Genomic DNA, 13,900 nt, shown 5'->3' on the forward strand with positions numbered 1-13,900 from the left:
TTTCAGAATAAAACTGACACGTTAGGTGAAGAAAACTACCAGTAGGAAATAAAGTAAGAAATGACTGATGAGAACCTGTTGTGTTAAAATTCACAAAAACAAAGCAGTGCAGGCCACTTTAAAAATAGAGCATAGTGGCATAGTAACAGTAGGTCTAGTTCGCAAACTTTCTCACATCAGAAACCCCTAAACTGACACAAATTAGACCATGGACCCCCATTTGATAAGATTTTGCCCAAGGGTCACCTATCTGATAAGATTTTTGCTTTTAGATGTTGTATAACAGAACGTGTGTGAAACCCATGATCAAAACACTCATACAGACTGTCGTTGTGTTATTCATGAATAACATTATAGTGAAAATGAATTAATTCCCTTTTTGCTGGGGCCCCCAAGAACCATATCAAGGACCCTGGCCCCCACTTTGAGAACCACTGGTCTAGAAAAGTCCCATCATTGCACCTGAAAAGTAGGTTACATGCCTGTACAACTAGGTTATAGCCTGTCTAGCCGAAGTTTCTCCATCCAGCGCCTAAATTCCCCCCTTTTCCCTGTCTGTCTCTCTCTCTCTCTCTCTCTCTCTCTCTCTCTCTCTCTCTCTCTCTCTCTCTCTCTCTCTCTCTCTCTCTCTCTCTCTCTCTTTTTTTTGGCAACACCCCCTCCCTTCTCGTTTCCTCTCCATCCTTGCGTCATTGTTTTGAATGGAGCATCCTCCCGGCTTGCATTACCTTATGTCGGAGGAGAAGGGGGAGAGGTGGGGGGCTTGTGGAGGCGTGTGCTTCGCCGACCAATAGCAGCCCAGCTCAGGCGCCGGACCGCACATGTTTACAGGCAGCATTCCGCCGGTAGAGGCTCTACTCGGCTGGAGCGGAGCGCGGACTGGACGTCTCAACACCCGGATCTGGAGTCAACTACCGGTCGTATTTTGAACCGGTTTCAACATCTGCAGAGGTAGGACGACAAATGAAGCCGCGCGAAGTGAGATGACACGACGTATTTGCCTCCATCTTTCGGTGTCAGAGTCGTTTTTGCACGGATAAGCAGCCGTTTTGTTAAATCGTGTACAAATGTAATTTCGGTTGGCGGGAGAAGCCCTCGTCCCGTGTTTTCCCGTCGTCTCCTCGGCTCACACAGGGAGCAGTGGGGAAAACAAACAGGTCGGATGAAGGAAGATTGGTAGCCGGTTGGATGTGGAGGTTGTTTGGCGGTGAATGAATTGTGTGTTCATGTTGTAGGCTCTATTTTTGCGCTGTTTTAAAGTTATCTTACATTATTTTGGTGCTTTCCAGTACGGTGCATTCAGGACACTGTTTAGAGTTGTTGTCCTTCCGAGCATGTTGTCGCCTTCTAACATTTTGTCAGGGCTGTCGGAGCGCGTAGTCTACCCGCTGCGGTTTTGTGTTTTTCTCGACGTTGTTTACCGGCTTTTATTCGACGTTTAATGATTTAAATTCACCGGTTTGCCGGCTCTGGATCCAGTGAGACACTTTTAGACATGCATACGAGGCGTTTAGTGAAGCGGTCGATCCTCGGCAGCCGTGTTTATGCGCCGAGTCCGACGGGGGACGGTGCCCCGGTGACAGGAGTGGTCCAGGCTGTCAAGCAGGAAAACAGAGACGTCTCGGCCGCAGGAGCCCGGCGCAGCGTCTACACCGTGCTCATGCAAGACGGGAGCCTCAAGGAGTTCTCCGAGGAGGAGATAGCCGCTGGGTTCAACAATACTGCAGCCAAAGGACCGCTGAAGTCCAGCTTGAAGGTGTGTGTGTGCGTGTGTATATATGTGTATGCGTGTGCAAAAAGCGCCCCGGCCGCGGATGGCAGATTTAACCAGCTGAGGCAAAACAAACATAATTCAGCATAAATTTGGTTGCATATTGCAGTAAATAACGGGTTGTCATGACATTTGGCGATATCAGAAATATGGGACAAAGGGCTTTAAAGGGCCTGCGCAATGTTTATGTGGGCTAGTGGGTTGGTAAACCGAGGCAAACAAACACACTCTGACTGCAGCGTTTTGGACTGATGGTTTTTGCACATAGGCTAATAATGTATAGCACATTTATTACCGATGGGCTTTTTTTGCAGTCTTCTTTTAGTTGCACATTTGCAATGAAAGCATGGATTGTATTTTTGAGGGGGTTTTTATAGAAAAAAATGGCTTTTTGTGACTTCATTCTGCACAACATAGCTATTATTGTTACCAAATGTTAAACATAGATAGTGAGGGCTTCCTGTGGTGTTGAAGGCAGAATGTGACGTTTCCATGATGCCCAAATTTGTAGTCATGATCAGGTCTAATTAGAGGTGACCTAATTGCCTCCATATACAGCTTGTATGCTTGGGTGTCACATGGCCTCATCTAAAGAGAAGCCAATTTAGGTCTTGGATGAAAACACTTTCTAGCATAGGGGAAGTGTGTGTGTGTGTGTGTGTGTGTGTGTGTGTGTGTGTGTGTGTGTGTGTGTGTGTGTGTGTGTGTGTGTGTGTGTGTGTGTGTTCTGTCTTTTTTTTATAGCGAGGGAGTGACTAAAGAATGCATGTGACTGAATAAAGGCTTGTTTACAAGTTCATTTATATGGATTGGTTCAGTTTATGTGTGTGTTTTGTTTTCTTATGTTATAGACTAACTAACATACTGTATAGGCTTTAATGTTTAGTGTGGTTTCCGTAACTAAAGCGGAAATGTTCGGCCACTGTTTGTTACCACACATGCTGGACTGCTCACATTTCCTTTTTGTAAGTGTGAGATATCGAGAGGGTTCAAATTTACAGATGCAGCCATCACACTGAATTAGCACTCTGCTGTGTGAAATGTTGAGCTGTTCTTTAAACTTTAACACTGTAGAATTCAACAGCTCTTTATTAAAGATTGTTACAGCTGGGTTGACTTTGTTTTGAATGTGCATATTCGTGTATGCAGTGCTGCATTCACAAAAAAAGCTGTTGCACAACAGATACAGTCACCGGTGCAGGCTGGAGGAGTGCAGCTGAGGCTGAGAGCGCAGTCCTGTCAGCACAATGGTCAAGTCTCTTTCAGCACGACTCAATGCCCACAGAGGTCGAAAACAAGCCGTAAAATGAGGAGGAGGAGTCTGCTGTGTGTGTGTGTGTGTGTGTGTGTGTGTGTGTGTGTGTGTGTATGTGTGTGTGTGTGTGTGTGTGAGAAACTACAGTTTTAAATTTTGGAAAGGAGGTTGTTTGTGAGGGCACGCCGCCCTGTTTGAGCAGCAGCTGTACTGCCCAACAAAGCGGGCACCCCCAGGTTGGCAACGGGTGGCATGCGCCAAAGAAGCTGGATGCTTGGCACCTTGCCTGGTACAGCAAACGAATGTCCACCCCCTTTCTGCAGGAGGGGGTGCCACTTGTTGCCTTGTGTTGTGTGTGCAACATTACATAGTGTTCTTGCGGCTAACAAAGAGGCGTTACTTGTTTTTGTCTTGCTAGCGGTTTTGTTGTTCTCTCTGTTGTTGTGTATGTTGATTGTACGCTGACGTTGGGAGTCAATGAAGCAAGCTTGATGACAGGAGCTGAGTGACTCTTTTGTTCTAAAGCGGTGGTCCCAGGCAGGCAGGCCGGCGTCGGCTGTCCTTATTGATTGGTCGAGCAGCATCAGCGTGAAGCGCAGTTACTGCAGGGTCAGGTCTGGATGCTGCCGCCCTTGTGATGATGTATGAGTAATATTTACGGGGCAGGGGGTGTGGGTTTATTTGTGCTGTGAACACAGAAACAGAAGTTCAGCACAAGCAACTTGAATCCATTTTTCTTTTGTCTTGTTCTCATGCGTGTCCCCCAGAAGTATTTCCCTCTCTCATTGGCAAAAGGCACATATTACAATTCTGCATGCAAAATAACTTCCTCTATTTTTCCCAGGTCATATCTTGTCTTAAAAGATACTAAGTTTGGCTGTACCAGTGCAGTGTGAATTCATTGATTAATCATTAACATCCTTAATCCTGATCAAATTCACTAGATCCCTTAATACAAATGCTTCCTAGCAACAAAGAGCCATGTGAGGTTGGAGAGACACAGTCGGTTGGGATTTTATGACTTTCGGTCCATGGAATTCAATTTATGGAGCATGACCGTTTGCTTTATAATAACCTTTGACCCATAAAGGTAGGAAAATCTTAACGCTTATGAGTTTCTGTGTGTGTGTTTGTGAGGAGGAGAGAGAAGGAGAAAGAGATAAAGGGAGAGGGGGGGGGGGGTATCAGGGACACTCTGGATATTTGTTCTTTTCACACGGGCACACACACACACACACACACACACACACACACATACACATAAGTACCAGCTTTGACACATGCAGCTCACATTTCACAACCGATTTGGCATGCTTCATAATTTCTTGACTCCGTGAAATGCCATCATTCATAGGACTGGTGAAAGGAAGGAATTGCCATCGGTTTTTATCCGAGGAGTACACTTGTCATACACACAACACCTAATCTTCCCCGAGCCTGGGTAATCCATCTTGTTGTTTTACCCAAGTCTGTGTTTTCACAGAGCGTTTTGTGCACCACTGATTGCTCATGCGACCAGGTCCTATCATGAGATACTCGATACTCATTTATTGTGTGTGTGTGTGTGTGTGTGTGTGTGTGTGTGTGTGTGTGTGTGTGTGTGTGTGTGTGTGTGTACTGTATGTGTGTGTGTGTTTGTGTACTGTATGTGTGTGCGTGCTTGTTTTTTAACCTCATTAATCTAAGTAAATTGTTGTCTTGGTGTTTGGCGTGTGTGAGTGATTGACTAGGGTGCCGTTGCCTTTTCCACAGTGAAGGCTAATCGTGTTACAGTGCTTTCAGATAATGATCTAAATCAACTGGTCTAGCCTCAGGACAAACATTTTTCTTTAGTCATTAAGTCACAATCTATATTTTTGAAATTTTTGAAACACTAAAAAAATTATTTTACAAAACAATAAGGCATGAATTACAGGTTTTTTATTTGTTTTTGTTTTTTTAACTAGTGAAACTGACGATCGTAATCAAGGTTCAGGAATCTAAATTTAACAATATTAAATTGTTATTTAACTATTATTATTATTATTATTATTATTATTATTATTATTATTATTATTATTATCATGGGATACATACTGAACAGTAGGCTTGGGTGGTATTTTTTACTCTGACCTTCCTGACATTATGTTGTACAGTATTTGTGCTTTAAAAAAAACCTGAAAGCTGAGCTGATGGTGACAGAAGTCATTATAGCATGTATTACATTTTTTAATGGTGATGTGCGGTCAGGTTTTTTTATTTTTTTTTATAATTGTATCTTTATTTGGAATGGACAGAGAAGTACATTCACATGGCATCAACAGTAAAGCAGATATAAATGCCATTCCAGTTTTTGTTTTATATACAGAAATTGTGCAACATCAGTCAAACAGGGCTTACAAGTCCAAAGAGTGTACAAGCGCAAATCAGGGGTCTGCAGGTCCCACTCTCCAGAAGTAACATAAATTATGTGAGATTGGTGTTATAGTCACTTCAGCGGGAGCAAAGTTATCACCTTAGGCCCATGTTGACACGTTGCCCAGACTAGTTCACTTAGGGAAAATTCTCGTACAGCTTAATAAAGAGTAGAACAGGTAACTATACACAGAACCCATGGGGGGGGGACCCCTGCCGCCGCTGTCATATAAATGTTTTTCAGAAACAAGTCAGAAAGTAAATGAGCGAATTACAAAGCAACAATACCAGTGAGATCAGATAAAGTCTGCTCTTGTGGGGGCAATGAATGAAATCCAGTTGTTCCAGATTTGGTAAAATGTGTCCTTTTGAAGTCTTATTTGGTAGGTCAATTTTTCCATTCTATATATCTCCAGAATAATTCCAATCCAGTCATCTTGAGTAGGCGGAATCGGGCTTAACCATCTTCTTGTAACTGATTTCTTACTTGCCACCAAAAGAATTTGCAGCAGCTTTATCTCTCTCCTACATTGGAGAAAAGGAACATGACCCAGGTACATGACATCAAAGCTCAGGGGTATTTGAGTGTTAAAGACTGTGCTTAAAGAAACCTGGATATCCCTCCAGAAGGTTTTTAACTTGGGACAATCCCAGAAGATATGGTAGTGGTTAGCAGCAGCCGAGCCACACTGCCTCCAGCACGGCATAGTTGCACCTTTATACCTCTCCTGATACGGTGTTTTGAAAAATCTAATAATATTCTTCCAGCAATGTTCCCTCCAGTCCATAGAGCTGGATGTTGACCACTGAAAGGACCAGATATTATCCCAAGCCTCCTCAGAGATCTCAATCCCCGATTCCGCTTCCCATTTATTTTTAATGTATTGAGTGTTATTATTGTTAGCGTTGGAGAGAGCTGTGTATAGCTTTGAAATTAATTTAGAAGGGATCATGGTCGTAGCATTTTTTAGAATGTGATAAAATTCTGATTCAACTTCAGAGAAATTAGTTAATTTGCATTCATGGTCGATATAGGAGCGTAGTTGAAGGTATATGTGGAATTCGATCCGTGCTAGGCCATGCTTGTCCCGCAAGGTATCAAAGCTGCACACAGTACTTTTTTGAGTAAGTGAAATAAATGTTGTAAGACCATACATTGTCCATGATTTAAAGCTGGAGTCGTGTCTATTGGGAGTAAAATCAGAGTCAAAAGCAAACCATCTGAATATTCTCAACATTCTATGTATCCCACAAATACTAATCACCTTCTGCCAGACTCGAAGAGTGTGGTTCAACCAGGGGTTCCTTAGCTTTTCCAAATGACATATTAAGCCTTTATCCGCTATTACAGCTTGGATGGGGAACTGAGTTGATAGATTGGACTCCAGCTCCTTCCATTTTGCTTTATATGTTTCATTACACCAGTATACAAGGGGAGCTATCTGTGCAGCATTGTAGTAATTCCTTAGGCAGGGGAGACCCAACCCTCCACTTCCCTTAGCGAGTTGAAGGGTGGCATATTTAATCCTTGGCCTCCGTCCCTGCCAGATAAATCTGAAGATCCACTTGTCCCACTCCCTAAATTGATTTTCACCCACCTCTATAGGCAAATTCCTAAACAGATAAAGTAAACGTGGTAACACATTCATCTTAACTGCACTTATCCTTGCACTAAGACTCAGGAAGGGGACCAAGTTCCATCTATGTAGATCTGCCTTTATACTTGAAGATATTGGCTCATAGTTTGCTCTGAAGAGCCCCGCGAGGTCTTTAGTCAGGTGTATTCCTAGGTATTTGATGTTTTCATTTTCCCAATTTAGCTTGAATTTCTTACGTAGAGTCACCGGGGCTGAATAGTTAAGAGTCATCACCTGGGTTTTTGAAATGTTGACTTTGTAACCAGACAGCTTGCCAAAATCATTCAAAGTAGACATCAATTCACTAAATGACCTCTCTGGTTCCCCCAGGCAGACCAGCACGTCATCAGCGAACATTGCTACCTTATGTTCAACTCCTGATAATATGATACCCTTAATATTTTGATTTTGTCTAATTAATTGGCCTAACACTTCTATAAATAAGTTGAAAAGGAGGGGCGATATTGCACAGCCCTGCCTGCACCCTCGTTTTAGGGTAAAGGCCTCTGATAGATCACCGTTGACCTTGATGCGGGCTGAAGGTCTGTCATACAACGCCTGGATTACTTTGATAAACCTGTCCTGAAATCCAAACTTACCCAGCACCTTGTAAAGAAATGCCCATCTGACGGAATCGAAAGCTTTCTCAGCGTCTAGACTCCCTATGATTACTTGAGTTTTGTCATTTTGTATCTGTCCAAGGATGTGTAGTACTCTTCTTATGTTATCGGTTGTTTGTCTGTGATGTATAAAACCAGTCTGGTCTAAATTGATGAGTTCAGGCAGCAGGTGTTCCAATCTGCGGGTAAGAATAGAGGTAAATAATTTATAATCTAAATTGAGGACACTAATTGGTCGATAATTCCCACATTCTCGTTTATCTTTCCCCTCTTTTGGGATAACTGAAATGGTGGCCTCCCTCCAAGAGGGAGGGATTTCTCCCTTCTGCAGGACGTAATTAAATGTCTTCAGCAATAGTGAGACTAGTTCTGACTTTAGGATGCGATACCATTGAGAGCTGTACCCGTCGGGCCCCACTGCCTTGCCTGATTTTAGTCTGGTGATAGCAGCATTGATTTCCTCTGTCGAAATCGGTTTTAATAAATTATCATTTTCAGAGTCTGATAGTGAGGGTAGGTTCACGTAGCTGAGAAAGGCATCAAAACAATCTTCCCCTGGGGCGTCAGGTTGAGTGTAAAGGTCCCTATAAAAGGTCTCAAAACATTCCTGGATCCTTTCCAATTTGGTTTCCAGTATGTGAGTTTTAGGGTTCTTAATTTTATATATAGTGCTTTCCTCCTGTTGCTTCCGTAGTTTGTATGCCAGGTATTTTGCTGATTTCCCTCCTATCTCATAATATTTCTGTCTCAGGAAAGTTAAATTCCTCTGGACCTCCTGTGTGTAAACATCATTGATTTCTCCCTGTAGTTTCCTAATTTCCTGCTTTACAGTAGGGTTTGGGTTATTAATATCTTCCTGTTGTTTCCGCTTTAGCTTCGTCTGAAGATCTGCTAATTTTTGCCCTTTGGTTCTTTTTAGGTGAGAAGTAATAGAAATTAATTTGCCCCTCAATACCGCTTTAAGTGTGTCCCAAATAATAATTGCTGATATCTCACCTGTATCATTAATTTCTAAGAATCCTTTTATTTCTTCCTTTATTTCAGAAACTATGGCCGGGTCATTGAATATATTTGAATTGAGTTTCCATAAGGTGTTTCGTTTTTTCCTAGCCACCTGCAGAGACAACGAGATAGGACTGTGATTCGATAAATCCCTTGTTAGTATATCACAATCTTTAATCTTGAAACTATCCACCTTGAACATAAAGAAATAATCCAGCCTAGCGTAGACTTTAAATGAGCCAGAATAGTGAGTGTAGTCTCTGGCGGACGGGCACAGCTCTCGCCACACATCTATAATCCCCATTTCTACCATATAGGAGTTGATTTTCCTTGTGAGTGGATTAATTTGACTCGTCGGGTTGGATGAGTCTAGTTTGGGATCAAGTCTAAAATTAAAGTCCCCCCCACAGACAACCGTGCCCTGAGAGTCCACCATTAAATCAAAGATATTCCTATAGAATACCCAATCACTCCCAGGTGGAGCGTATACATTTAGTATTGTAATTTCAGATCCCTCTATCCTACCTGTTACCCTGACAAATCTGCCTTCCTCATCACTGATTTCTGAGATATGTTCATAGTTAAGTCCACCAGAGATAAGTATTGCCACTCCCCTCTTGTGTTTGGATTTGACAGATGATGAAAAAACATATTTAAAGCCCTTTCTCTTTAACCTCAAATGATCTGTTTGGTTCATGTGTGTCTCCTGGAGTAGGGCAATCTGGGCTCTTTCTTTCTTTAATTTAGATAAAATCTTGTTCATCTTGATCATATTCAAAACCCCATTTACGTTAAAGGAAATAATTTTCACTGGTTCAATTTGCATGTATTTGTATTAACTGACAGCAAAACATTCCCCCAACAGCGGCTGACCCCCCCCCCGAAAAGAAAAACAACAACAACGAACGGAGTAAACACAGAACGAACGGAAGTGTATGGTGTGTAACTGAAGCATAAAAAAGCTCCTAACCAAACTTCCAGCAGTGAAGCTCTTCCACTGCTTCCCTTAGTCTTTGAAGGAATACCCCTACTTACTCCCTGAGATAGGGGGCCTTCCGTTGTGATGACGTCCTCAAAAAAGAGAGTCCCCATCCATATTGGCTCGACATTAATTAACTTTTAACCATATCATCCAAATCACAATCATATCAGAACATTATTTCTCTTGTCGCCTAAATACTTGCAGTCTCTCCTTGTATCCTGCAGCTCCTCGGTTCTGCCGCGGGCGCTGGTCCCCCGCCCCCCGCCACGAAGACCATCTCTGTAGTTTCTCTCTGGGGGTTGCCGGTGGTTTAATCACTCTTACCGGGAGCCCCCGGCTCGCCAGATCCGCCGTCGCCTCCTCCACCGAGTTGTAGATTTTCACTCCTTCCTCGAAAAACACTTTAAGGCGGGCTGGGTAGAGGGTCCGGAACCGCAGGTTCTTCTCCTTCAGGATCCTCCGCGTCTCGGTGTATTCCTTCCTCATGGCCATGATCTCCGGAGGGTAGTCGTGGTCGAGGTTGATCTTGTTGTTGTTCCATGTGAAGCCTTTCTTCTGCCAGGCCAGCCTGAGCACTTCTTCTTTAACAGTGAAGCACAGAAACTTCACCAGGATCGATCTGGGCTGAGAGCCGCTTGGTGGGGGGGGAGATAACGCTCTATGCGCCCTCTGGATCTGTAGTGCTGTTGCCGGGGGGATGTTTAAATTACAGTCTGAGTGTCTCCCTTCTCGAGTAGGCCTCCATCGCTGTCAGTTTCAACTGAAGTTTTTCCTGTGTTGTTAACATCTCGGCCAGTATCTCGTCTGTGCTTTGGAGCTTATCTTCATGCCCAGCGACCCTGGTTTCCACTTCGTTGAGCCTCGCGTTTGTTTTGTCCAGCTCACCTCTGATGTCTTGTAGTTGTATTTTTGTGTCCTTTCGAAATTCTTTCACCTCATTCCCAACGCCTCTTAGCACTTTCAGGATCATCCTCAAGTTAACCGGTTCCTCCTCTTCCTCCGTATCAGCGCCATCATAGCTAGGAGCGGGGGAAGCACCCCGGCTAGCCCCGAGGGGGCTAACGTTAGCTTCTTCTGTTAGCTGCACCTCGTCGTCTGCAAGTTGTTCGATAAATGTTGTTTTCCCCTTTCTGTTCTTTTCGGACGCCATCTGTGCCCCTTTTACCTTCTTTTCGTGCAATTCGCTAAATAATTTAATCGCTTTGGGGCAGTTTTATTTACTCTTGTCGAGAGCTCTCTCACTAAGCAGCCATCCCCTCTAGACCAGAACCGGAAGTCCGGTCAGGTTTTTTTAATACCTGCACCCACCCGACCTGTTATGAGAGCCAATCCTCACTGCCCGACCTGCAAAAATATGTATCAATCAACCACCCGAACCCACTCCAACCTGCAAACCGCCATCTGTGCAAAAATATCTTAGAAATATGAGTGCCTAGGTCGAAGTACAAGGCAAAAATTCAGTTAAAGCTTTTCAGTGAATTTATACAGTTTGAATCACTGCTCTTGCAGTCCTTACTTCCAACAGAGTCTGTGAGTGAAAATATGGACAGCATCACCACCATTGCAACCCTCATTGTGGTCGGAGGGGGGATTACACGCTACCTTAAAGTGCTCCTTGTAAACTCCAGCTGTACTCCAGGTTTACTTGTATTCAGTATTTTTGACAGTATTAACAATCCTACGATTAGGATTTCTAAATACCCTGTTATAGTTTGATACCATCCAAGCTTACTGAACTGAATTGCATTATTAATAATATTCAGTAGCACTTTACTGGAACCCTTATATATAAGGGTTAACATAACAGACCTAGTTATGGAGGAGCTAATTTGATAATTGGTGATGCTTTCAGCTCCTAGACAAAGCAACTCTGAGGTTGTGCTTAATGTCCAATCTGTTCCTCTTCAGCTGGACCAGAAGCTGAGAAGCCACTTTAACAAAGTTCAGTAGTGATGATTGGTAGGATGGTTTGATGGGTGGTGAGGCATGGATAGTTTACCTCAGTGAATTTACTTTTCAGTGTCCAATCACATGAAATCTCCACCTGCGGACTATCTTCCATGGCAACATGACACTCTCCATATTGATTCTGAAGGGATCTCGTACCCAGTCGTTATCCTCATGTTTCTCTAGGAAGAAGTCGTTAAACCGATCCTGCAGTTTGGTGAGATGTGCCCTGACAGTTTTCTTCCGAGCATTTTTGCCTGCGGTGTCCAGTTGTGCCTCGTGACAAGCATCCGCAAACACGTCAAGCCTATTTTTGGAAAAACATGATTCACCCACAATGTGACTTTTCGTTTGGAACGCCTCAATATTTTTTTAGACTGTTCGAAAAATATATTGTGTTCCCTCCCTTGCATAGACACATTCCTCCAAAAGGAGGGCTGCGATTTCTGTTCTAAGTTCGTAAAGGTGTGAGATTACCTTTTACCTGTTTAATGTTGTTCACCACTTTGGAATCCTTTTTAGAGTTTCATGAATCACTGGCACCACATCCTTGGCCACTAAGGCTTCTCGTTGCAAAAAACAATGGTTCCAATTTGCATTTGACTTTTCAAATATCGATACCTTTTCAAATATTCTCTTCACCAGTGTTGAATGTTTTCTGCTCATGGAGGCAGCGCCATCAGTTGTGAGTCCAACACACACGTAGGATAAGGTCGTCTCCATTGGTGTGGAGTGAGCTTGCAGTGAGCTATGTGGTAAAACGATGGAGTGCTTTCTCTTGCTCTGAACATGAAGATTTAAGGCACTTTTGTGATGCCCTCAGCTCCTGGAGCCATCTTTGAAAGTACTCAGCAGGTTTGTCTTTATAAGCGGAGTGCTTTGTTTCTAAATGGCGTTACTTTTATGATGGCTTCATGCTTACATGTGCCAGCACTTCACTTTTCACAACACAGAGGGACCAAAGCCTCAGTGTGTTTTGAACAGTGAATTGCTCTCTTTTTGTCCTCAACTTAAGTAAACCCATATTTGATGTAGACAATGTTTACAAATGCTTCAATGAGAGCTAACTACTGATCTGACGACGTTAGCTTTGGACATTACTGTCATGACAACACTGGCAGCAAACAGCCACGTCATAGGAAACGCTCTTTTTCTCAAACTTTTTTTTTTTTCAAGCACACATCTACGACCCACTCTAAACGGCCCACCAGTTGAGAGCCACTGATCTAGATTACACATACAGCAGCCTGCATGTCATACTCCTCACTGCTCTGTCGGCACGGCCAACCGTCTGTGTCACTTTGACAGTGTTTTGGCCTTTCTGTGGGTGTGTTTCTAAGAGCCTGATGGCTTTGGTTACCTACAAAGATGTACGTGTGTTGGTGTGTGCGTAGGTGCATGCAGGTATTCATGTACAGATGCATGCTATTTGTACTGTTGTGTAAGAGAAGAGATGATGTTGGGCTGCTTTTTTTTTTACATTGCTACAGGTAGGCGTTTTCTGAGCATTGTTATGGCAGATATGCTTTTCTTTAGTGATCGACTGTGCATCAATGAGTAGTTGATGATTAATGTGTGTGGTACTGAAATGTGTCTTTTATCTTCTGTTGTACAGACTTGCTGTATGGAGTATGTTAATGTGTTTATTTGTGCATACTGTTACATTTGGTTTTCAGTGTGAGTGTACTGTGGACGGGCTGTGTCATGGGAGTATTCATAAAGGGCTGAAACACTCAGAGACCCATCAGTTCTGGTTCCCCTGCTTCAACTACTTTATCTGAAACCATTTTATTGTTGCTGTCATAAACACAGTGCCAAAAATTTCACTTCTGAAGACTTCCATCAATTCCTGTAGCTTTCATTTAGCACAAACACCAAAGATTCATGTTGATTGCTGTGTGAAAATAACAGTTAAAATACTATTATAATAATAATAATAAGTCTGAGATGATACATTTATGTAACTGTGAACAAGAATTAAGTTTTCCAATTCAGATTTCTATAATACAGTTAATGCTGCACTGTTAAATATAAGCAGTCATGTTACAACGCTATGCTTTCATTAATCATTCAATTATCAGGTCGGGCATTTGGTTGGAAACATTGACTATTGGCAGTAGGCTGACTCACCAGAGTTTCTTTTTGGCCGATTTAAAATAATAGTTATATGTCCACCTTTCAGCATTCAAGCTGCCAAACATGACATACTATTAAAAGTACAATTTGCGTATAGTTACTGAGTAACCAGTTAAGTGTATTCCCTGACAGCCTGTGCTGGAATAATAAGCTACT

The 13,900-nt window shown here is 42.8% G+C and overlaps 1 protein-coding gene across 1 annotated transcript in view; it reads left to right on the forward strand.

The window, feature by feature from the left end:
- Positions 1-978: 978 nt before the first annotated feature.
- The window catches only part of znf704 (zinc finger protein 704), a 59,257-nt gene continuing 46,335 nt past the window's right edge, over positions 979-13,900 (forward strand). The window contains exon 1 of the mRNA XM_062436438.1: positions 979-1,756. Coding sequence (XP_062292422.1) covers positions 1,496-1,756 — 261 coding nt within the window. The 5' untranslated portion in view covers positions 979-1,495. The remainder of the gene's footprint in view (positions 1,757-13,900) is intronic.

This window comes from Scomber scombrus, chromosome 16 (genome assembly GCF_963691925.1).
Source record: "Scomber scombrus chromosome 16, fScoSco1.1, whole genome shotgun sequence".
Taxonomy (NCBI): domain Eukaryota; kingdom Metazoa; phylum Chordata; class Actinopteri; order Scombriformes; family Scombridae; genus Scomber; species Scomber scombrus.